A 23216-nucleotide genomic window follows, 5' to 3' on the forward strand; every position below is an offset into this window, starting at 1 on the left:
GATTTTTTCCAACTCTTCATCCTTCACCTTCCACCTTTACTACGCTAAGATGACTTGATGCTATGTGACAGCCCATTCATTGGTCTCAGTAAATTATATATGAAGAAATCAATTGACTTGAACAATTGGGATGCTGGCCTATATTACTGTATGTATATTATTATTTATGAACTGTGTAGAAGCAAAGCTAACAGTTGCTGCCTGGAAAAAAATGGTATATCATGTCTAGTATCACGAGTTCTTAATTAGCAGCTTTTGAATTAAAGGGGGGGAATATTACTTATTATTACCTGTACTTAAAGAAAAATACTTTGATCGGTGGTTGTTCTAAGTGGTTTTTATATTTCTTTCAGATGTCGCCCATTTAATGTGGTTCGAAAAACTCTATGTTTGGCTTCAGTGTTTTGAAAAATACATCTTGTACCCAGCGCTAATTTTGAATGCCCTCACTATTGATGCATTTTTAATAAGCAATCACCGGAGACTTGGTACCCAGTAAGTGGTTAATGGTTTATCTTCATAATGATTTGGGTTACATTTTCAAAATCGAGTGAATTTTCTGTAAACAATCTGCAGAAGAAGCCAACCTTTACCGACTGTGATTGGCCATGTAAAAATAAGCCATGGTGGTCTTTTACTCAAAACCCACTGGAGCTAGACAGTTATTGTAGAGTGACTGGGGTGCAAATGAAGTTAGATCTGCTTGAAATGATGTTGTGAATAAATGTCAGTAGATTTGAAAATCATCCTGCAGAAGCTTAGTCAGTGAGCCTTAATAAGAAGACGGAAGCACAGTGTGAGTCCAGGATTCCTGGAGTTCTTAACATCATGCTTAGAGCTTTATGAACTGCCTCGTGTCATTTCATTTAGCAAATACTCTATCATTTTGTGCTTGTGGGAGGGGGAAATTAATCACTGTCACTGCTGTCTCTGAATTTATCAAGAGAAGCCTCGTAATTTAAAAACTGGCACAGAGACTTCATTCTGTCAAGATGCCCATGTCTTTCAAAGCATTAACAATGTACAGTCGAGTTATTGGTTTCATATATTAAAATTAATTCTGAATTTACAACATGGAAATCTCCTTGATAATCTGTAGATTTGTCATTCTGATGAAAGGCAAAAGTTGCTGGTCAAAGAAGTTGTTAGAGTAGGAGGATATAAAAGAGATTCTTTCCCAGATTTGCTCATTAGTCACGTTGCTTAAACACTATGTATCCAAGTCAACCCTGATGCATAATCCCAAACATGCTAATTCAAACCTGCTCTTCCTTTCAGGGTGTCATGAGGACAAATTAATTAATATTCTCCAAAGATTGAGCAGGCTAAGATAAAAGGCATTTTAATACTCTGTTGGACTTTGAGTAGATTCATAGTCACACAAAGCAGACACTAAATGAAATGATCCCATAACCTGTCCTTACTGAACTCTGCCTTCCTTCTAGTCCAGACCTGTTTCTGTCAGACCAGGGCAAGAATTCTATGTTCTTTGATACTTAAAATTCTAGACTTCAAATCCAGGGATGAGAATTAGTTTCACTGGATTTAGAAAAGCAGATGATTGGACTTCAGACCCCTTATACAGTTTAAGTGGGACCCAATCTAGGAGATGACCAGAATTTAGAACTTTGTGAGCTTCTCTAGGGCAGGGATTCCCAGTATGGTACAGTCCTGGTTGACCCTGCAACTCCCCCTGAGAACAAGGCAGAGCCTCAGTTTCTCGAATGGGAACACATATTCAAAGCCAGAGTAGCAAAGAAGGTACCAGTGCCACTCTGGGAAATTGAGCTAAAGGATTTAAAGTTTTCCCTATTCAACTTCAGGACAAGGACCTTGAGCTAAGCCTGTGGGGTTGAGGCCAAGTTGTTAGAGAAGGCAGATGCAAGGGCTAAGACTCTAGCAGAGTCAAATAAATAGTTCAGAGAGGGTCCATTTAGAAGTAATATTATTCTCCATCCCCTGTAATTTTTTTCCAGACACTAAAGTCAGAAAGGTGCACGTTATCTATATAGCTGTGAATATCCTCAACTCCCAGATGATAACATCAGCAATTGTTTCACTCAGAACCCAAAGGTGGAAATTCCTTTCTATTCCTGATGCATCTGTAGAATTAAAAACAAAACATTTTTCGAGGTTTCAGGCACCCTACTAGACCAACTGTTCTCAAACAGGATAGCAGGAAACTCTATATTGGTATCACTTTGAGACCTTTTCTAAACCGGAGAAGCCCAGCCCTTCCCTGTGATTTTTGAGAGCCATTGTACTAAATAGTCACAGAGTGAACTTTTCAACAGCAGACACTGTTTCTTATTCAACTTTTCAATAGCAAACCACTAGTAAGCATTAGAAGGATGAATGCATGAACAACCAAGTAGGGGTCTGGTAAATCAATGAGTCGGTGAACTGGGGTATCTTGTTAGGTGCTCCTGTTTCTTAGCCTGATCTAAGAGGATGCTCTCCATTCTGTTCCAGGGCATTGTTCACCAATTGCTACCTCAGCCTTTATAAAACCTTCAGCTAAGTGCAGTCTATCTTCACGTAACATCCTGGATAAGTTCTTGAAAACTGTGACTTTAATAAAAACCAATACACAACTAAATAAAACAAAGTTTACTGTGGGCTAATTGATAGAAACAAGAATTATGTTCCATAGCGTATTTCTGGTCACAAAAACATCACCGAACTTCTAAATAAAGACCAAAACACCTTTAATGTTAAACATTGAAATAAATGTGAATGATACATACATTTAGGAAAGATTAATACAAACAATTAAGATAATTATTTACCCATATATTCCAATTCAGTGCATCCAGTGGCTGGAGCCTGTTCTGGCAGCTCAGGGTGCCCAGTGGGAACCCATGCTGGACAGGATGCCTCCCATCGCAGAACACACTCACACTCACTCACACTGGACCATGTCAGCACATCAGTGCACCTACTGTGCACACCTTTGGGATGTGTGAGGAAACCGAAGAACTCAGAGGAAAACCCACACAGATATGAGGACAATGTACAAACTCCACACCGACAGTGGGGTCCTGGCCAGGAATCCATTTTGTTTTCCCATCAATGTTATACTGAAACAACATTGAATGAAGCAACGTTATTTGAGGACCTGCTGTATACAATGATCTATGAGTCATTAATGGTAGCTGTTACTATTGCAATGTTATAAAGGCCATGCACATGAGTCCTTAAGATCTCCCACAGTTTGAACCAGTCATCCCTACTAAACATAAAATGGATGCAGTTCATGGAACCTTGGTCACAGAAACAGAAAGTTAGATTTTCTTCTCAACTGGATTTTGCCTGAATAACCCAGAAAATCAGCAGTCTCCCCTGAAAACCAAAATATCCCTAAGTCTTCAGATACCTTATCATTGGGGTTTCTCCACAGGGCTTTGGCTGTCCCACAGGGGTTTTTAGGTTTTTGTACCTTGGGCTGTTGTCAAAGGCAACTGGACCTGACGTCATCTTTTCATACTGTATTTTCATCCTGGGCATTAGTTGCGCACTGGAAAAGGAAGGCCAGTTATGGAGCAATGTTCAGCCTTGCTGCAGGAACACAGAGGGCTCTAGGTTGAGGCTAAAGACAGACTTTCCCATGTGATGTATGCATGGAATCAAGTGCTAGTTTTTCTCAGAAGCAAATCCAAGCCTGCCGTACAAGGCCTTGGGCAAACCTCACCTCACACATCCTGGGGCAAGGTGGAAACAACTGCAGTCCTAGGTCTGAAGGCACAAAAAACAGCAGATTGAGGCATATGGAATTTCCAACATTGTATTTTTTATGACAAAAATGACAATTTTGTACTTCTTAAATAACCTCATTCTGGGATAAGATATTCATAATGCTGATAAGGTTCCTGAGTCCAAGATTCTTCTAGGTTTAGGGAAATTGAGGCATGGCCCCAGTTTTCTATACTGAGCCAGGGAAAGAAAGCCTCTCTTAGAAGTGCAACCATTTTCTAGAAATTTTCCCACCTCTGTCTTGCAGTTGCCAAATATCATAGCATGTTAGAATTGGAGGGAATCTGGTGAAAATGTGCAGTGTCTGTCTTCAGAAAGCCAGGCCCTTCAAGAAGGCACTTACTTGCCTGCTCTCTTGGGCTACACTGGCATGTGATCATTTGCCCTCCAATCTCAAGATGGATTGTTCATTGTTGACTTTATCATCTGGAGAATTGTACACATGACACATACTCCCTACATGGGTAAATAATAATAATCTGACTCCTTAGGTAAGAGCACTCAGGACTTCAGTCCTCAAAGCAAAATCCTAGAAGGGTATTTCTTTGCCTGTTTTGCTGAGCTCCTTAACTGAAAAGGTCCATTCTATGGGGGGAAAACACATTGATGATATAATTTTAAACAACAAAAAAGGGAGAGCAGAAACCTTATGTTCACTAGGATGACAAATATGCTGAGAAACATTGGAAGTTAATATGTAGAAATAGAAAAGGCTTTATGAAGATACTGGATTATTTTCTCTATTCAGAATTTCCTATCTGTTATGTCACTGTTCGAATTGGATTCTTTTCTCATGAAGAGGCATACACTGAGCTCACTCTAGCAGGGGCAGCATGTTGCCTGTTTTCTCATTTGGCATTAGGATTTCTGGGAAATGTCCATCATCACTGCAGTAGTGAATTCAGACAAGCTCAGAAGGAGCTCTGTGCCCTTGCTGGAGAACATGAGGGACTTTGAAAAGCATGTGATGGAAAGAAAATGTCTGTTGTAATGGCAAAGACAATGTGCTTGAGAGTCACTCAGGACTGAATTTCCATTTTTGTTCTGCCCCTTTGAGACCTTAGACAAGTTCCTCAAATTCCTTGATATTCAGTTTATACCCCTGTAAAATGCAGACAATAATGGGGCCCCTTAGATTGGCTTTTTGTGCCTGTAAAGTGCTTAATGAACCGTCAATCCTGGAGAAGTGTTAGCAAATGAAACTCATCCAGCAGTGTGCACGCTGTCATTGATTGCATCTTTTCTTTTGCTTCCAACAGCTGGGACATTTTTCTGATGATCATTGCTGGCATGAAGCTGTTGCGGACATCATTCTGCAACCCGGTTTACCAGTTTATTAACTTGAGCTTCACTGTCATCTTTTTCCACTTTGACTACAAAGATATTTCAGAGAGCTTCTTACTGGATTTCTTCATGGTGTCCATTTTATTTAGCAAGGCAAGTGAATTAGCTATTCATTTTAACATTTTAAAGGGGGCTGTTCTTATCAAATGTTTTAAGAGTTTAAAACTTATTCTTTATAAAAAAATTATGGGAGGATATGAAATTGAATTATGCATGTATGTTAAACTCTTGCTACCATTTGGGGAAAACTGCCCATGGAATGTAAGTATGCCATGTTATTTGCTAAAAATCACTAATTAAAATGAATTAGCCATTAGTGTGACTTGAAATTTTATTACCTTCTTCTCTGTTAACAATCTCATTGTAAGATTTCCCTAGATCTTAAAATGCTATGAATTAAAGATTAGCAACCAAGTTCACTGGTCTCTCCCTCCCTCCCTCCGTCTCTCCCTCCCTCTCTCCCTCCCTTCTTACCTTCCTTCCTGCCTTCCTGCCTCCCTCCCTCCCTGCCTGCCTGCCTTCCCGCCTCTCTGCCTTCCTGCTTTCCTTCATTTTTTCTTCTCTTTTCTTTTCTTTTCTTTTTGCCTCTTGAGATAAATTTAAGGAACTGGTACCCAAGAGCAGAGTCTCTTGGAGTATTTCCAATATGCTTAGTTTGTCTGAAGTCAAGATTTCATCTGTTGAGCAACTTCATACATGGGCAATGAGAAATCCTACTTATAATTCAGGCAAATATATGGGGCTCGTATCTAGTGTTTAATTAATGGGAGAGAAATAAAATCCTCTGGATACTTGGGAGTTCTCCATGACCATATCTAGCCTGATCACTGTAATGAAACCTACGTTTGTAAGCAGAAATAGAAAGAAATTTGGAACAACTCTTGGTAAATAAACTCAGTGATGATACAACCTCTTCCACGTGGTGTTCACACTCACACTGGCAGTTGAATACAGCAGCCACGGGGTTTATTCTGGAGACTGACTTCAGCAACACCTTTCCCCTTTTAGTTAATAATTTTTTAAATTGTAAGTCTTTCTAAATTTTAAATTTTAAAAATTTTTTCACCTCTTAATCAGTTCCGTTCATCTTTATTTCTATTACTTACCTCTTCCTTCTACTGCCTTTCTCTTGGATTCTCTTAGGTAACAAAAATCAAAAACTCTTGTATCATACTAAAGAGGCCTCATAAGTAATTGCCACCACCCCATCATTGCACGTGAATTTCTTTGTTTTTTATTTTAGAGAAAGAGTCTCACTCCTTCACAAACACAATGCCACTCACAGGCTGGAGTGCAGTGGCATAATTATTGCTCACTGCAGCCTCCAACTCCTGGGCTCAAGTGATCCTCCTGCCCCATCCTCCTGAGTAATTAGGACCACAGGCATGCACCACCACGCCTGGCTAATTGTTTTAAAAACTTTTTGTAAAGATAGGGTCTTGCTATGTTGCCTAAGCTTGTCTCCAACCCCTGGCCTCAAGTGACTCTCCTACCTTGGCCTCCCAAAGTGTTGGGATTACAAGCATGAGCCACTGCACCTGGCCCCAATTTCCTCTTATAACTCCAATTGGGCACTAATTTTCAGTCACCTACATCCCTCTTGTGTCATCTTCCATTGGTTTCTCACTATTACTTCTGCAGCCTGCCCCAATTTCTGTATTTTATTGTAGACCCTGGCCTTCGTCAAACATTTATTTCCTGTTTGCTGAGTTCTGTTCTGTTCTGATTAACTTATCCCATTTTTCTACTGTTCAAATCACAGGCTTCCATAAGCTATTTTCCTTCATTAACTGTCAATTTCTGTTATCTCACATAATAAATGTAACATTATATCCTATAATCTTTAAACTATTTGTGAAGTTACTAGAAATTACTTCACTGCTTGCAGGGATAAGAGTTTATCATCAGATGTAAAATGTGGCCTGGCACAGTGGCTCACGCCTGTAATCCCAGCACTTTGGGAGGCTGAGATGGGCAGATTGCTTGAGATCAGGATTTCGAGAGCAGGATGGGCAACATGGCGAAACCCAGTCTCTACAAAAAGTACAAAAATTAGCCAAGAGTAGTGGCATGCCCCTGTAGCCTCAGCTACTCAGGAGGCTGAGGCAGGGGAACTGCTTGAACCCAGGAGGTGGAGGTTGCAGTGAGCTGAGATTGCGCCACTGCACTCCAGCCTGGGTAACAGGAATGAAACCCTGTCTCAAAAAAAAAAAAAAAAAAAGATGTAAAATGTGCCAGAGGAGTTCAATCCTGACTCAGGCATTATTTACATTTTGACATGATGATGTTTATATTCCTTTCTGAGCCTCAGTTTCCTGTAAAATGGAAAATAATAATGGCAAGTCATTTAAGAGGATTTGTCAATATAACTGAAAAAAGTTAAGTAGAACATACTCTCCAATAGAAGGTCGTGTTTTTAAAGCTGTATGTAAGTAGAAAAAGGAAGTGACACACTGTGTTTGTGAAGGAATGTGGCCACTTTTCCACACTGAACTGTCAGTTTCATATCACCTTGTATTAGTGACTGGCCCCAGGTGAACAGGAGTGAGGTTTCTTTCTGTAAGAGTCCTAGGCGTGGCTTCTAAATAATTCCATACCTGTAGTAAGAAGAGTGGCTTTCATTTATGGGAGCACAGGCCGCCTTTCCTCATCCTGACAGCCTTCTGCACTGACAGCAGTCCACTGACAAAAATATGTGGCTCGAAGTGGGTATCTCACCAAAGGGGCTTTCAAGGGACAAAGAAAGGGAGTAAGCATGGCTGTCAGTCGTCCTTCTAGTCAGTGCAGACACTCAGCGACATCCTGTGCAGAATGGGGAGGATGGAACCTGACAAGGACATGATCTAGGCTAGGCGCGGTGGCTCACGCCTGTAATCCCAGTACTTTGGGATGCCGAGGAGGGTAGATTACCTGAAGTCAGGAGGGTGGATTACCCGAGGTCAGGAGTTCGAGACCAGCCTGACCAACATGGTGAAACCTCATCTCTACTAAAAATACAAAAAAATTTAGCTGGGCGTGGTGGTGGGTGCCTGTAATCCCAGCTAGTCAGGAGGCTGATGCAGGAGAATCGCTTGAACCTGGGAGGAAGAGATTGCAGTGAGCTGAAATCCCACCACTGCCCTCCAGCCTGGGCAACAGAGCGAGACTCCATCTCAAAAAAAAAAAAAAAAAGATCTAAAACGAAATCCACAAAAGTTTAGTTGTGCAGGCATTCGACTCACTTTGCCATCATCTTTTTTGAAGCACCAATTAAAATATGAATAATTTCAGATAGAACCAGAGTGGCAGCTTTCTTATTTTCTCTAATTGAGGGAGCATTAGCACATATTATTTGAATAATCCACTCTTAGGCTGGGATAATGGCTAAGTGTCAAAAAAAAGAAAAATTAGTGAGACAAAAGCAAGGAAAGTAGGCAGCAAGTCGGAAAGTTGGGGATTCTGAATCCCGGCCCATCTCGCCTCCTGCTAATGCCGGATCACTCTTTATCTTCAGAGAGCTGGTGACAATGAGTTTTCTGGAATGAGAAGCAAGATCTTATTCTCTGATGAAAAAGAATATAGTGAAAGAAAGAGAGTGTTTGTGATTTTCCTGGAAAAAAGCCAGTGGATATTAGTGACAGAAGATGATTATATCAAGGAGAAGTTCACAGTTAAGGTCCCCTGTAAAGATTCTGCCTGAAAGTCCTAATTGACAGCTCCTTTTCATTCTGCTCATTTTAATATTTTTCTTCAAAAAAAAAAGTCTCTTTGAATGTATTTCCTAGGGGCTTTCTAGAAGGCCCCATTGTTGTGCTTACAGGTAGTACGGCTCTCTGGGATGATTCCTTGCACAATGTGAAATGTTACTTGTCCACTAGACTCATGGAAGTCTTGCTTATGACAGGTCTTGTCCTCTGACCACTGCAGATGTCCCCCAGCCCTTCCCTCAGCCTTGCTCCTGCTTCACTAAATAGAGAATTATCGTTAGCCTGGCAGCCCCCCTCACAGAAGGGCTCTGAGGTTAATGAAGCAACATTTGGATGGGCACTCAGTTTCCTCGGAAGAAAGGAGCTGCCCAAATATAGGACACAGTATTATTTTAAGTTGGTTGCCTCTAATCCCTCAGGCTTTATGGGTAGAAAGGGAGGAGAGAAGTGATTAGTGAGAGAGTGAGATCAAAGCGCCAGGAGGCCAAGGAAGGAAACAGACAGCTTCCAGAGGGCCCAGGCCCTGCCCTCATGATATTCTCTACCTCCCTAAGCCCCCAAATTCCCCACTCCCCCTGAGGTCTGGAGGATGAATATTGCCTAGTCTCTTAAGTCTGCCAGATCTGGGAAAAAAAAAGGGGGGGGGCGGGGCCAGGCGCAGTGGCACACACCTGTAATCCCAGCACTTTGGGAAGCCAAGGCAAGCGGATCATGAGGTCAGGAGCTTGAGACCATCCTGGCTAACATGGTGAAACCCCGTCTCTACTAAAAATACAAAAATTAGCCGGGCGCAGTGGCGGGCACCTGTACTCCCACCTACTCAGGAGGCTGAGGCAGGAGAATGGCGGGAACGCGGAGGTGGAGCTTGCAGTGAGCCGAGATTGCGCCACTGCACTCCAGCCTGGGCAACAAGGCAAGACTCCGTCTCTCTCTCTCTCTCTCTCTCTCTCTCTCTCTCTCTCTCTCTCTCACACACACACACACACACACACACACACACACACACACACACACACAAGTTGGGGGGCAGAAATATTGAGTTCCAAGGCTGGAACCCACCAGACAAATTAAGTGCAGCCGTGTATTGAGACAGTGGGTGAGACACGTCCTAGTGAATGGCAGCCTGGCTTTGCATGTGTGTGGATACGTGGGTGTGTGTGTTGGGGGGGGGGGTTGAGGGGGTGGGAGTGTGTCCGGAATTGGTGGGATCTTGGTCTCACTGACTTCAAGAATGAAGCTGCAGACCCTCATCGTGAGTGTTACAGTTCTTAAAGGCGGTGTGTCCAGAGTTTGTTCCTTCCGATGTTCGGATGTGTTCGGAGTTTCTTCCTTCTGGTGGGTTCGTGGTCTCGCTGGCTTCAGGAGTGAGGCTGCAGACCTTGGCGGTGTTACAGCTCTTAAGGCGGCGCGTCTGGAGTTGTTCATTCCTCCAGGTGGGTTCGTGGTCTTGCTGGCCTCAGGAGTGAAGCTGCAGACCTTCACAGTGAGTGTTATAGCTCATAAAGGCAGCGTGGACCCAAACAGTGAACAGCAACAAGGTTTACTGCAAAGAGTGGAAGAACAAAGCTCCCACAGTGTGGAAGGGAACCCCAGCGGGTTGCCACTGCTGGCTCCGGCAGCCTGCTTTTATTCGGCCCCACCCACATCCTGCTGATTGGTCCATTTTACAGAGAGCTGATTGGTCTGGTTTGTGGAGAGCTGATTGGTCCGTTTGACAGGGTGCTGATTGGTGCGTTTACAATCCCTTAGCTAGACAAAGTTTCTCCAAGTCCCCACCAGATCAGCTAGATACAGAGTGCCCATTGGTGCATCCACAAACTCCGAGCTAGACACAGGGTGCTGATTGGTGTGTTTACAATCCCTTAGCTAGACATAAAGGTTCTCCAAGTCCCCACTAGACTCAGGAGCCTAGCTGGCTTCACTGAATGGATCCTGCACTGAGGCTGCAGGTGGAGCTGCCTGCCAGTCCCGCACTGTGAACCCACACTCTTCAGCCCTTGGGTGGTTGGTTGATGACACCTGGCGCCATGGAGCAGGGGGTGGCGCTTTTCGGGGAGGCTTGGGCTGCCAGGAGCCCACCGCGGGCGGGGCGGGGTGGGGGAAGCTTAGGCATGGCGGACTGCATGTCGGGAGCCCTGCCCCGTGGGGAGGAAGCTAAGGCCCGGCGAGAAATCGAGGGCAGCACCAGTGGGCCGGCACTGCTGGGGGACCCAGCGCACCCTCTGCAGCTGCTGGCCCGGGTGCTAAGCCCCTCACTGCCCGGGGCCGCTCTGAGTGCGGGGCCCCCCAAGCCCACGCCCATCCGGAACTCTAGCTGGCCCACAAGTGCCACGCGCAGCCCAGGTTCCCGCCGGCGCCTCTCCCTCCACACCTCCTGGCAAGCTGAGGGAGCCGGCTCTGGCCTCAACCACCCCAGAGAGGGGCCCCCACAGCGCAGTGGCGGGCTGAAGGGCTCCCCAAGCATGGCCAGAGTGGACGCCAAGGCCGAGGAGGCGCCAAGAGTGAGTCATCTCTCAGGAGGGCAGTGAGAAAGAACGGTCTCTGCATGTCCCTTCCTGAGACATGGGACCATCCAACCACACATCCTTTTTCCTCGCTCCTTCATTTCCTCGATCCCTTCCCTCTCTTTATCTTGCTTCTTCAGTCATTCTTTTAAGAACTTTTGTTATTCATTGGTGACATTTCTGGTTGTCTCGGTCTTTAGGGTACAGTAAAACATGCAGATGAGGATATTTGGTTGCAAGGGATATTGACTGTTACAGGAGCAAAGATGACAAATACTCTTTCATGACCTCCCACTGGCCCTGAAAAAGTTCTTAAAAACCATAGTTGGCCGGGCACAGTGGCTCACGCCTGTAATCCCAGCACTTCGGGAGGCTGAGGTGAGTGGATTACCTGAGGTCAGGAGTTTGAGACCAGCCTGGTCAACATGGTGAAACCCCATCTCTACTGAAAATACAAAAATTAGTTGGGTGTGGTGCCACATGCCTGTAATCCCAGCTACTCGGGAGGCTGAGGCAGGAGAATTGCTTGCACCCCAGAGGCGGAGGTTACAATGAGCCAAGATAATCCCATTGCACTCCAGCCTGGGCGACAGAGCACGACTCTGTCTCAAAAAAAAAAAAAAAAAAAAAAAAAAAAAAAAAACATTGTTTTTAAAATCATGGTAACTTTGGGTTGTCACAGGATGTAAAAGCAGAACTTGAGAAAATCCTGCCATAGGATCATTCTGCCAGCATTTCCAGAATACATTAGACATAAAATTCTACAGGCCATTAGTTCAACATGGGACATAACACTTTTGCCACTTAGGAGATGAAAATTAATGTATGAGGTTGTATTTATGATAAAGCTGTATGAATGATCGCACCAGAACCGTGATGTGTGGCTTTGTCATGGACTACCACGCTGGGTGTTCAAGTTATTTGAAATTGAAGTTTCTAAATGGCGTTTTCCTTATTTTGTGAGTACAGATAGAAAGTCTTGGATTAAAATTGAGCCACTTTTTAAAAAAATACATACTTATACAGAAGTACGTGTTCAAAATACTTTGTTCAAAAAAGCAATTGTTCATTCATTGAGCACTTACTGGGTGCCTGCCAGGCACTGCGCTAGGTATTATCCAAAGATTATTAGTAATACAAATGATACCAAATGTTTGGTACTTTCTGTGGGCCAGGAACTGTTCTGAACACTTTGTGCATAATAACATATGTAATCTTCACAACAGCTTTGTGGGTGGATATGCCTCATTTTACAGGTGAGAAAACGAGGCACAGAAATTAAGTGAATTGCCAGAAAGTCTCTTAGCTATACAATGGTAGGGCAGGATTCAAAGCCAGGCAGTCTGGCTGTGAGTCTGTATTTTGTGATACTGCCTTCCCTGCTTGGAGAGTTTGGAAAAAGAGGCAGACAAGTAAAGAGATAATTACAAGAAAGGATGATAAGGGAGGTGATAGTGGTAGAGTTTCAGGAGCACAAGTGCCCAGTCTAACCTGAGAGAACCAAATACAGTGCTCACCTTAAGCTTTCAGGAAGAATGAGTAAGTCAGGCAAAGAAGGCAGGGAGGAGTGAGTTACGCAGAGGAAGCTGCATGTGTAAAGGCACAGAAGCAAGAGAGGAGTTGGCACATTCTGGAAACCGTGAGAAATTTGGGAAGTGTGAAAACCTGGAAAGGGGAGTGGATGGTTGGGAAAGTGAGAGATGAACCTGGAGATGTCTATGAGATGGATCTCGAAGGACCCAGCATGCCATGCCACAGAGTTTGGACTTCATTCCTATATCAGCTGATGGCTGTTAAGCAGAGGAAAAACAGATCAGAATTGCATTTTGGAAATATCTCTTTGTGGAAGTGAGTAAACGATGAGAAGACATGGAGTCTTGGAACTGAATGGGAAATTATTGCAATCATCCAAGCAACTCATGAGGACTTGAACCGAGGTGGCAGAAGTGAGGGGAAGAAGGGAACAAATTCAGGAGGCGTTTGAGAGAGAATTGATTACGTTTAGTGATCAGATAGATACGGGGGAGAGTGCACTGCGGGTGAAAGCCACCTCTGGGAGAGCTCTCAGCATACTTCAGTGACTAGATGAAAGGGGGTGTCAGTAACTAGATTAGGGAATAATGAAGAGAAAGACGTTTTTGGGAAAAGGATGTTAGCTTTGATGTATTAGATTGTGGAACGAGAGCCATAAAGGTCAAACATAAAAACCTTGAAAAAAGGATTTTTCTCATTTTATAATAATTTTTTAAATTTACTTAAGTAATACCTAAATATATTCTTATCATGATAAAATTAGAAAAGCAATGGAAAATACAAAAAAAGTCAGTTTTAATGCATATCTCTGTCTGCTTAACCCTAACCTCTTCCTATGGATAACTATTGTAAGTATTTTGGAATAAATCCTCCCAGTCCTCCGGTATATTTACACATACACACACACACACACACACTCACACACATTTAAAATATCAATAGGTTCATTCTGTACCTGCCTTTTACCTCCATTTTTGCTTAAAATATGTGTTAGAAGACTTTTCCATGACAGTACATATCATGTTACCTCTTCCTTTTGACCCCTGCAGAGAATGCTATAGCATATACCATAATTTGATGAGTTATTTCATTATTAACAGGCACCTAGTTTGTTTCCAAGCTTTTCTGTGGTACTTGGAACTTCTTGGGTCACAAACCACAGAAACCCAAATGAAACTGGCCTAATGACAAAAGATAATTTTTTTTTTTTTTTAGACGGAATCTTGCTCTGTCACCCAGGCTGGAGTGCAGTGGCGTGATCTCAGCTCACTGCAACCTCTGCCTTCCAACTTCCAGCGATTCTCCTGTCTCAGCCTCATGGGTAGCTGGGATTACAGGTGCACGCCACCACACCTGGCTAATTTTTGTATTTTTATTAGAGATGGGGTTTCACCATGTTGGTCAGGCTGGTCTTGAACTCCTGACCTCGGGTGATCTGCCTGCCTCGGCCTCCCAAAGTGCTGGGATTACAGACATGAGCCACTGCGCCCAGCTGACAAAAGAGAATTTAACAGTTTACGTAAGTTACTGAATGACCCAAAGGCATTAATGATGGCATTGAAGATCTGTTTTTATTTCTCCTTCTCCCCCATTTGTTGACTTCATAGTTAGACTGGCTGTCTCTACGTGGTGGTAATTGTGGTCACTAGCAGTTCTACATTTATAGCATTGTTATAACTAATAATCCTCCCCCAAAAGAGAGAGTATCTTTCTTGATAGTATCAGCCAAAGTCTTGGGGTGGGGGAGAAGTCTCATTCACGTTTTGTGTCACATGTTCATTCTTGAACCAGGTACAATGGTAGGAGGGATATGGGTTCCCTAGCTGATGAGTCCTGGACTGCCTGCCCACCCCTGGAATTTCAACCAAACCACAGGGACTAGAAGTCAGGGGAAGCAGATGGAAGTGGCTGGTGGCCACTGCATTGGACTACACAGAAGGTCATGTTTAACATACTGGTGCATGTGAGTGTTTTAGAAGCATACACCGCCGGGATTGGACTTGCTGGGTCAAGAGGATGTTCTTGAAAGGGTCTCAATAGAGAATCATTCCAAAACACTATTGCTACTAACAAGGATGACCAGCATTTAAGAAGCAGGTAGAGGAAGGAAGATGTAACAAAATATTGAGAAGTGACCCATGAAACAAAATTAAGTACAGTATAATAGAAAGCAAGAAAGAAAACAGTTTTAAGAAAGAAGGAATAGTTCAGCAATGCCAGAGCCTTCAGAGATCAAAGCTCAACACTGAAACACTGAAATGCCACTACTAGATTTAGCAACAGAGAAGCCACTGGTGAGGTTGACACCATGGTGGTCCTGAAACAGAGTGAGTTCTTCAAGGTCAGGTACTCTGTTCTTCCTTCTTTGTATCCTCTGTGCTTTCTTTAGTGCCCTTAGTAGGGTGAGCTTTCAATACCTATTTGTAAATGACCAAGTATATTCATTGATCACAGATCAGTGTATTTAAATGTGGGTATTTGGGAGAATTCAGTGAGGCTGTCTTTCAGGGAAAACTCTACAATCACAACCACTTTAGGGCTGTTGATTCTTTATTGGTCCAGAAGAGGTGAATGGTGTTAAATATGATGTTTTTATTACCTGTGAAGGATTTAGTCTACTGCCCTTGCAGGAATAAACATGCTAAATATGTGTGATGCAAAGACTAGTCTGCAATGTGCACTTAATGATGTAATGATGCCATCTCTACATTTAAAATGCAAGCATTGACACTTTTAGTACAAGAATTGAGTCCTTAGGCATTCCCAGCCAGGAAAACCATGAACAACAAATGTTATTTCCTCTGGTGCCATTAATCTTAGTGTGTTTCCCTCTGCTTCCTCCAAGTTTCTGGATGGTAACATCTGCATCCACCTCCTTCACAGGGTCAGTATGTGGACTGACTAATTCTCATTATCCTGAAATAAGGTGGTGGTCATAGCATCCCTACATTATCTTTTTGGTGAGATAGTTTTGACTCATGCTCCATTTTCAGTTTATTTTTAGCTCACTTTCCCTCACTGCGCTGAAGAATGGACTTGTCAGATTTATTGATCTTTTTCGTAATTCTGGAATTGTCAGTAAGGTCATTTCACAGTTTGCTGTCTGCTGGATAAGACTAACCCCCATAATAACATCAATTCATAAGGCCTAGTGTTCTTCATACCCTACGGCATCCCATCCTTAAGAAAGTACATCTGCTCTGATAAAACTTAAATTGTCTACAGCTTTCTATGGAAAATTTGTCTGGATTACATACCAGCCGCTTGGTTGTCATTTGAAAGTATAGATGATAAAGAAATAATGAGACAGAAAACGAGAATGAGAATGAGGAGAAGAAGGACCAGTGCAGTAGAAACTTTATATTCAACTAAATCTGGCAGGTGGTTGGTTGGTTAATTGAAAAAAAATTAAGCAAGAAATAATAAATGATACCTCTATATACTTGTCTTTATTATAATAACTTAAAAACTTACACATTAACTTCCATTACCAGTATTCTGATGGAGGGCAAGGACTTCTCTTTGAGTGGGAATCTACAGAATGACTATATGGTCTTTTTCAGTGAACTATGCCCATGATATATTTTCTAGGGTGTTCAGTTTCCATTTCTGTTTTTTATTCTACTTGAATTGAGACGATGAAGGTTCCTTGTGAAACAATCTGAAAGTAGTCCACATTTTCTTTCTTCCCAAATCTCTTCTCATTCATATCTAGGTCCACAACAATGTCTTTAGAGACTTGCCTTCATCAAGTCATTAACTTAAGCATTCCACTTGGTTGTGATAGACACAACTGTCTTTCATTTGCATTCGTATTACAAGAAGATTTTTTTTTTTTTTTTGAGACAGAGTCTTGCTTTTATCGCCCAGGCTGGAGTGCAATGGCACAATCTTGGCTCACTGCAACATCCGCCTCCTGGGTTCAAGTGATTCTCCTGCCTCAGCCTCCCAAGTAGTTGGGATTACAGGCACCCACCACCATGCCTGGCTAATTTTTGTATTTTTTTAGTAGAGACGGGGTTTCACCATGTTGGCCAGGCTAGTCTTGAACTCCTGACCTCGTGATCTGCCCACCTCGGCCTCCCAAAGTGCTGGGATTACAGGTGTGAGCCACCACGCCCAGCCAGATGTTTTTTAAAAGATGTATTTTGGAATAATTCTAGATTTACAGAAAAGACATGAAGATAGTATAGAGAATTCCCATATACCCCACACCCTATTTCCCTGTTACTTATATCTTATATTTGTATGGTACATTTGTCATAATTAATGAGCCCAAATAGTGTGTTACTATTAAAGTTCACACTTTATTCAGACGTGCTGAGTTTGGTCTAACGTCCTTTCTCTGATGGAGTATCCCATTCAGAATACATTGAGTTATCCTGTTTCCTTAGGCTCCTCTTGGCTGTGATAGTTTCTCATGTTTTCCATGTTTGTGATGACTTGACAGTTTTGAGGAGTACTGATCAGGTATTTTATAGACTGTCCCTCAACTGGGATTTGTCTGATGCTTTCCTCGTATTTATATTAGGGTTATGTGTTTTGGCGAGGAAGACCATGTAGGTCAAGTATCATTCTCATCACATTATATCAAAGATTTATGGCCAGGCACAGTGGTGCATGCCTGTAATCCCAGCACTTTGGGAGGCTGAGGTGGGTGGATCACCTGAGGTCAGTAGTTCAAGACCGGTCTGACCAACATGGTGGAATCCCGTCTCTACTAAATACAAAAAATTAGCCAGGCATGGTGGCGGCCGCCTGTAATCCCAGCTACTTGGGAGGCTGAGGCAGGAGAATTGCTTGAAGCCAGGAAGCAGAGGTTGCAGTGAGCCAAGATCATGCCATTGCACTCCAGCCTGGGCAACAAGAGTGAAACTACATCTCAAAAAAAAAAAAAAAAGATTTATAATATTAACATGAATCATCATATTACCATTAATGTTAAGCATGATTAACTGGCTTAAGTATTGTTCATAAGGTTTTTCCACTGCAATGTTACCCTTTTGTCCTCCTTTCCATCCTATATTCTTTGGAAGAAAGCCACTATGCACAGCCCACATTGAAGGAATGGAAAGTTATGTTTCACTTCCTTTGGGGGAAAGTATCAAAATTATTTGAATTCTTCTGCATGGGAGATTTGTCTCTTTATTCATTCATTCATATCAGTATGGTCTCAGATATTTATTTTATACTTAGGTTATAATCTATTATTTATTTATCTTGTTTCCCCAATTTTTTCAACTTTGGCTACTTGGAGCTCTCCAGTTGGCAGCTTCTGTGATATAATCCCATGTCTCTCTGTCTCTCTCTCTCTCTCCCTCTGTGTGTGTGTGTGTGTGTGTGTGTGTGTGTGTGTGTGTGTGTGTGTGTGTGTGTGTGTGTGCGTGCGTGCTTTCTAGCTTTCTGTCACTACAGGATGATCTAGGCTCATCCTCACATACTTCCTGAATCAGTCCTAGAATAAGCCATTTCTCCAGGAAGCCCTGTTCTATTTTATTGGAAAACAGTTTGATCTGGGTACTAGATGTACTTATTGATACTGGGGTGTCATTGCATCTAGGCATTCTCAGCTGAAAGAGCAAGGAAATATATGTGTGTATATCATCTGTATATACACATATCTAGAAATATGTCTGTATGTCTGTAACTACCTGTATCGGCATTAAACTAAACATGAGTTCAAATTGATGTTTTCAAATCTAATCTATTACTACATGGATCATTCTAGCCTTTTCCCCTTGTTTACTGTAACTTTCCATTCCAATAGTGAGAAACTTAGCTTCTACCATTTGTCATCCATTTAGTTAACTGTTCAATTCCAATTCGCATGTACAGTCACCCGTTAGTATCTGTGGGGGACTGGTTCTAGAACCTTCTATTCCATAGAACTGCCTTTCTTTTATGCCTTTAACAACAACTAGTTGACCATATTTGTATGGGTCTTTTTCTTGAGCTGTTTTGTTCAATTAATATATGTGTCTATTTTGCTAATACCATGTTGTCTTGATAACTATCATTTTATAGTGAGCTTTGAAATAGTGTGACTTTTCCAACTTTGTTTTTCTTCTTCAGTATTGTGTTGGCTATTTCATTTTTGTTTACTGTTGTTGTTTTGCCTTTCATACAAATTTTAGAATCAGTTGTCTAGATCTGCAAAATATCTTGTTAGGATTTTGAATGCATTTATGCTGGATCTGTAGATCAAGTTGTAAAGAATCAACATTTTAACAATATTCGATCTTCCGGTCTATGAACATGAAATATTATTCCATTTATTTAGATAGTCTTTGGTTTCTTTCATCAGATTTCTATAGGTTTTTGCATATAGATACTGTACATATTTTATTATATTGATACACACATATTTTGTCTTATTTGGTGCTATCGTGGAGGGTGTATTTTTTTTTTTTTTAAATTTTAAACTCCAATTGTTCCTTGCTGGCATATGAGAAAGCAATTGACTTTTGTTTATTGACTTCATATAGGGCAGCCTTGCTATGCTGACTTATTAGTTCCTGGACTGTTTGTTCTGAATCTTTATGTTTAGAGTAGTTTCTTTGTATCAAACTTATAGTTAGTAGTTGGTTCTTTTTTTAAAAAAATTGTTTTTGTTGTTGTTTCTTTTATTTTTTAATCTACTCTAACACTTTGTTTCTTAATTTGTGTATCTAGACCATTCACATTTAAATTGTTGATAAAGTTAAATTAATGTCTATCATGTTTGTAACTATAATTTTGATGTTTCAAGAATGTTACATAAGTGGAATCATACAATATATAACTTTTGGGGATTGTCTTTTTCACTCACTTTTCTAAGACTTTTTCACACAATATTATTCATCCAGGTTGTTGTGGAGATCAATAATTCATTACTTTTCATGGGTAGGTACTTTTACTTTTGCCGTAGGTAGTTCCATGCTAAATTTTTACGGAAAATGCCGGAGTGGCTATACCATTTAATATTTCCACCAGGAATGCATGAGTGATTCATTTTCTCTACATCCTTGTCAGCATTTTCTATTCCCACTATTGTTTTATTTTAACCACTCTGGTGGATGTGTAATGATATCTCATTGTGGTTTTAATTTACATTTTCATAAAGGTTAGTGATGTGGAATATTGTTTAGGTGCTTATTCTCCATTTGTATATATTCTTTGGTAAACTGGCTTCATACAGTTTTTGTATGGTCTAGATTGGATTGTTTGGGTTTTTACTGTTTAATTTTGAGAATTCTTTATATACTCTATACTCTTTTTTTTCTTTTTTCTTTTTATTTCTTTTTTTTTTTTTTTTTTTGAAATGGAGTCTCACTGTCACCCAGGCTGGAGTGCAGTGGTGTGATCTCGGCTCACTGCAACCTCTGCCTCCCGGGTTCAAGAGATTCTCCTGCCTCAGCCTCCTGAGTAGCTGGGACTACAGGCGCGTGCAACCATGCCTGGCTAATTTTTGTATTTTTAGTAGAGACAGCATCTCACCATGTTGGCCAGGCTGGTCTCGAACTCCTGACCTCAGGTGATCCACCCGCCTCGGCCTCCCAAAGTGCTGGGATTACAGGCATTAGCCACCACGCCCAGCCCTATGTACTCTAGATTTGATTCCCTTGTTGGATATGTCATCTGCAAATTCTTTCTCCCACTCTGTAGCTTGTTTTTTCCTTCTCTTAATAGGGTCTTTCGTAGTACAAAAAGTTTTAATTTTAGTGAAGTCTAATTTATCAATAATTTCTTTTATTGATCATAATTTTGTGTGAAGTGCAAAAAACTCTTTGCCTGGTTCTAGACCCCAAGATTTTCTCCTGTTTTTTGTTTGTTTGTTTCCTAAACCATTTTTTTGTTTTTTTGTTTTGTTTTGTTTTTGTTTTTGTTTTCGTTTTTGAGACAGGGTCTCGTTCTGTCACCCAGGCTGGAGTGCAGTGGTGGGATCTCTGTTCACTGCAAGCTCTGCCTCCCGGGTTCACGGCATTCTCCTTCCTCAGCCTCCCGAGTAGCTGGGACTACAGGCGCCCACCACCACGCCCGGCAATTTTTTTTTTTTTTGTATTTTTAGTAGAGACGGGGTTTCACCATGTTAGCCAGGATGGTCTTGATCTCCTGACCTCATGATCCGCCCACCTGGCCCTCCCAAAGTGCTGGGATTACAGGCATGAGCCACCGTGCCTGGCCTTTTTTTCCTAAAAGTTTTATACTTTTCGTTTTATACTTAAGTCTGTGATCTTTATTGAGCTAATATGAATTATGAGACTTAGGTAAAGGGTTATTTGTTTTGCTTTTGTTTTTAATTTTTTTGCCTATTTATATCTAATTATTCCAGCACCATTTGTTGAAATGACTGTCTTTCCTTCCTCGAATTGCTTTTGCACCTTGGTCAAAATCAGTTGCTCATGTTTGTGTGAGTATATTTCTGAGTGCTATATTTTATTCTATTGACCCATCTGTTTATCCCTTCACCAATACCAAGAAGTCTTGATTACTTTAGTTGTACTGAAAGAGTTGAAATTGGGTAGATGGATTCTTCTCACTTTATTTTTTCCCAAAATTGTTTTGCTATTCTAGTTACCTTTGCCTTTCCTATAAATTTTAGGTTAATTCTTATTGCATCTGTAAACAAACATACTTGCTGAGATTTTAATAGGAATTGTAAGCTTCTATATCAGTTTAGAGAGAATTGACATCTTTTCTATGTTCTCTTCCAATCTGTAACTACAGTAGCCATTTATTTATCTTTTGATTTCTTTCATTAGAGTTTTTTTAACTTTTAGCTTATAAATTCTGCACAAGTTTTGTTAGATTTACAATTTATGTGATCTTTTTTTGAGTGACTATGAATTGAATTGTATGTTTAATTTCAGAATGTATGGTTTTATTGCTAGCATATAGAGATACAATAGATTTTTGTAAGCCTGAATTTACTTACCAGTTTTGGGAGGGTTTTTTTTTTTTTTTTTTTTTTTTTTTTGTAGGTGCCTTGAGATTTTCTATGTAGGTAACCATGCTATCTGTAGGTAAGGATCATTTTATTTCTTCCTTTCTGATCTGCTTACATTTTACTTCCTTTGCCAGTCTTATTGCACTAGCTAACACCTCCAGCACTATGTCAGATAAGAGTGGTGAGAGTAGATCCCTACCTTCTTCCAGACATTAGAAAGAAGGCATACAACTTTCCCCAGTAAGTATGAGTAAGTTGTAGTTTTTTATAGGTCTTTATCTAGTAGAGAAAGTTCCCCTTCTATTCCTATTTTTCTAAGCATTTTTACATAATGAAAGTTCCATTTTGTCAAATGCTTTTCCTATATTGGATGATGTAATTCTGTGATTTTTATTCTTTAGCCTGTTAATAAGTGGATTACGTTGATTGATTTTTGAAAATTAAACCAACCTTGCATCCCTGAAACAAAACCCATTTGGTTATGGTCTATAATTCTTCTTAATTGTTTATGAATGCTATTTGTTAATATCTTGTTAAGAATTTTGGTCTATATCATGAGAGATATTGACCTATATTTTTGTGTATGGGGGTTGTGGTCTTTTTTTTTTTTTTCTTTAGACGGAGTCTCACTCTGTCGCCCAGGCTGTAGTCCAGTGGCGCGATCTCGGCTCATTGCAAGCTCCGCCTCCCGGGTTCACGCCTTTCTCCTGCCTCAGCCTCCCGAGTACGGCTAATTTTTTGTATTTTTAGTACAGACAGGGTTTCACTGTGTTAGCCAGGATGGTCTAGATCTCCTGACCTGGTGATCTGCCTGCCTCGGCCTCCCAAAGTGCTGGGATTACAGGCGTGAGCAACCACGCCAGGCCGGGGGTTGTGGTCTTTTGTGTGTATTGTCTTTGTCTGGTTTTGCTATTAGGGTAATACTAGCTTCATAAAATGAATTGTAGTATCCCTTCCTCTCCTATTTTCTGGAGAGATTTTGTGGAATTGGCATTAATTCTTTAAACCTTTGTTAGAATTCTCCAATTAAGCCATCTGGTCTGGAGAACATTTTGAGGGAGTTTTTAAATTTATAAGTTAAATTTCCATAATAGTTGTAGGGATATTTAAATTACCTATTTCATATTGGGTTTTCTGATAGCTGTGTTTTGGAAATGATCTGTTTCTTCTAAATTGACAAATTTACTATTGTTCTGTTGTACTATGTGTTGTTGTTCATAGTATCCCCTTATTGCCCTTTCTACATATGCAGTTTCCTTAGTGATACCTCCTGTTTCACTCCTGATATTATTAATTTGTGTTTTTCTTTGTCAGTCTTTCTAGGGATTTCTTAATTTTATTTATCTTTTCAAAGAGCTCTTTGTTTCATTGATTTTCTTTATTTTTGTCTTATTTGTAATTTCATAGATTTCTGCTTTTATCTTTATTATTTTCTTCTCTTGCTTGGGATTTATTTTGCTCTTCTTTTTG

At 41.1% G+C, this 23216-nt stretch overlaps 1 protein-coding gene across 2 annotated transcripts in view; it reads left to right on the forward strand.

Annotated features, from left to right (window-relative positions):
- PCNX2 (pecanex 2) overlaps positions 1 to 23216 on the forward strand; it is a 309377-nt gene that overhangs the window by 155982 nt on the left and 130179 nt on the right. For both annotated transcript variants that reach the window (XM_024927813.4, XM_034949151.3), the window contains 2 exons: positions 354 to 495; positions 5013 to 5190. In XM_024927813.4, coding sequence (XP_024783581.4) covers positions 354 to 495; positions 5013 to 5190 — 320 coding nt within the window. The remainder of the gene's footprint in view (positions 1 to 353; positions 496 to 5012; positions 5191 to 23216) is intronic.

The sequence above is a fragment of the Pan paniscus genome, chromosome 1 (assembly GCF_029289425.2).
Source record: "Pan paniscus chromosome 1, NHGRI_mPanPan1-v2.0_pri, whole genome shotgun sequence".
NCBI classification, from domain to species: domain Eukaryota; kingdom Metazoa; phylum Chordata; class Mammalia; order Primates; family Hominidae; genus Pan; species Pan paniscus.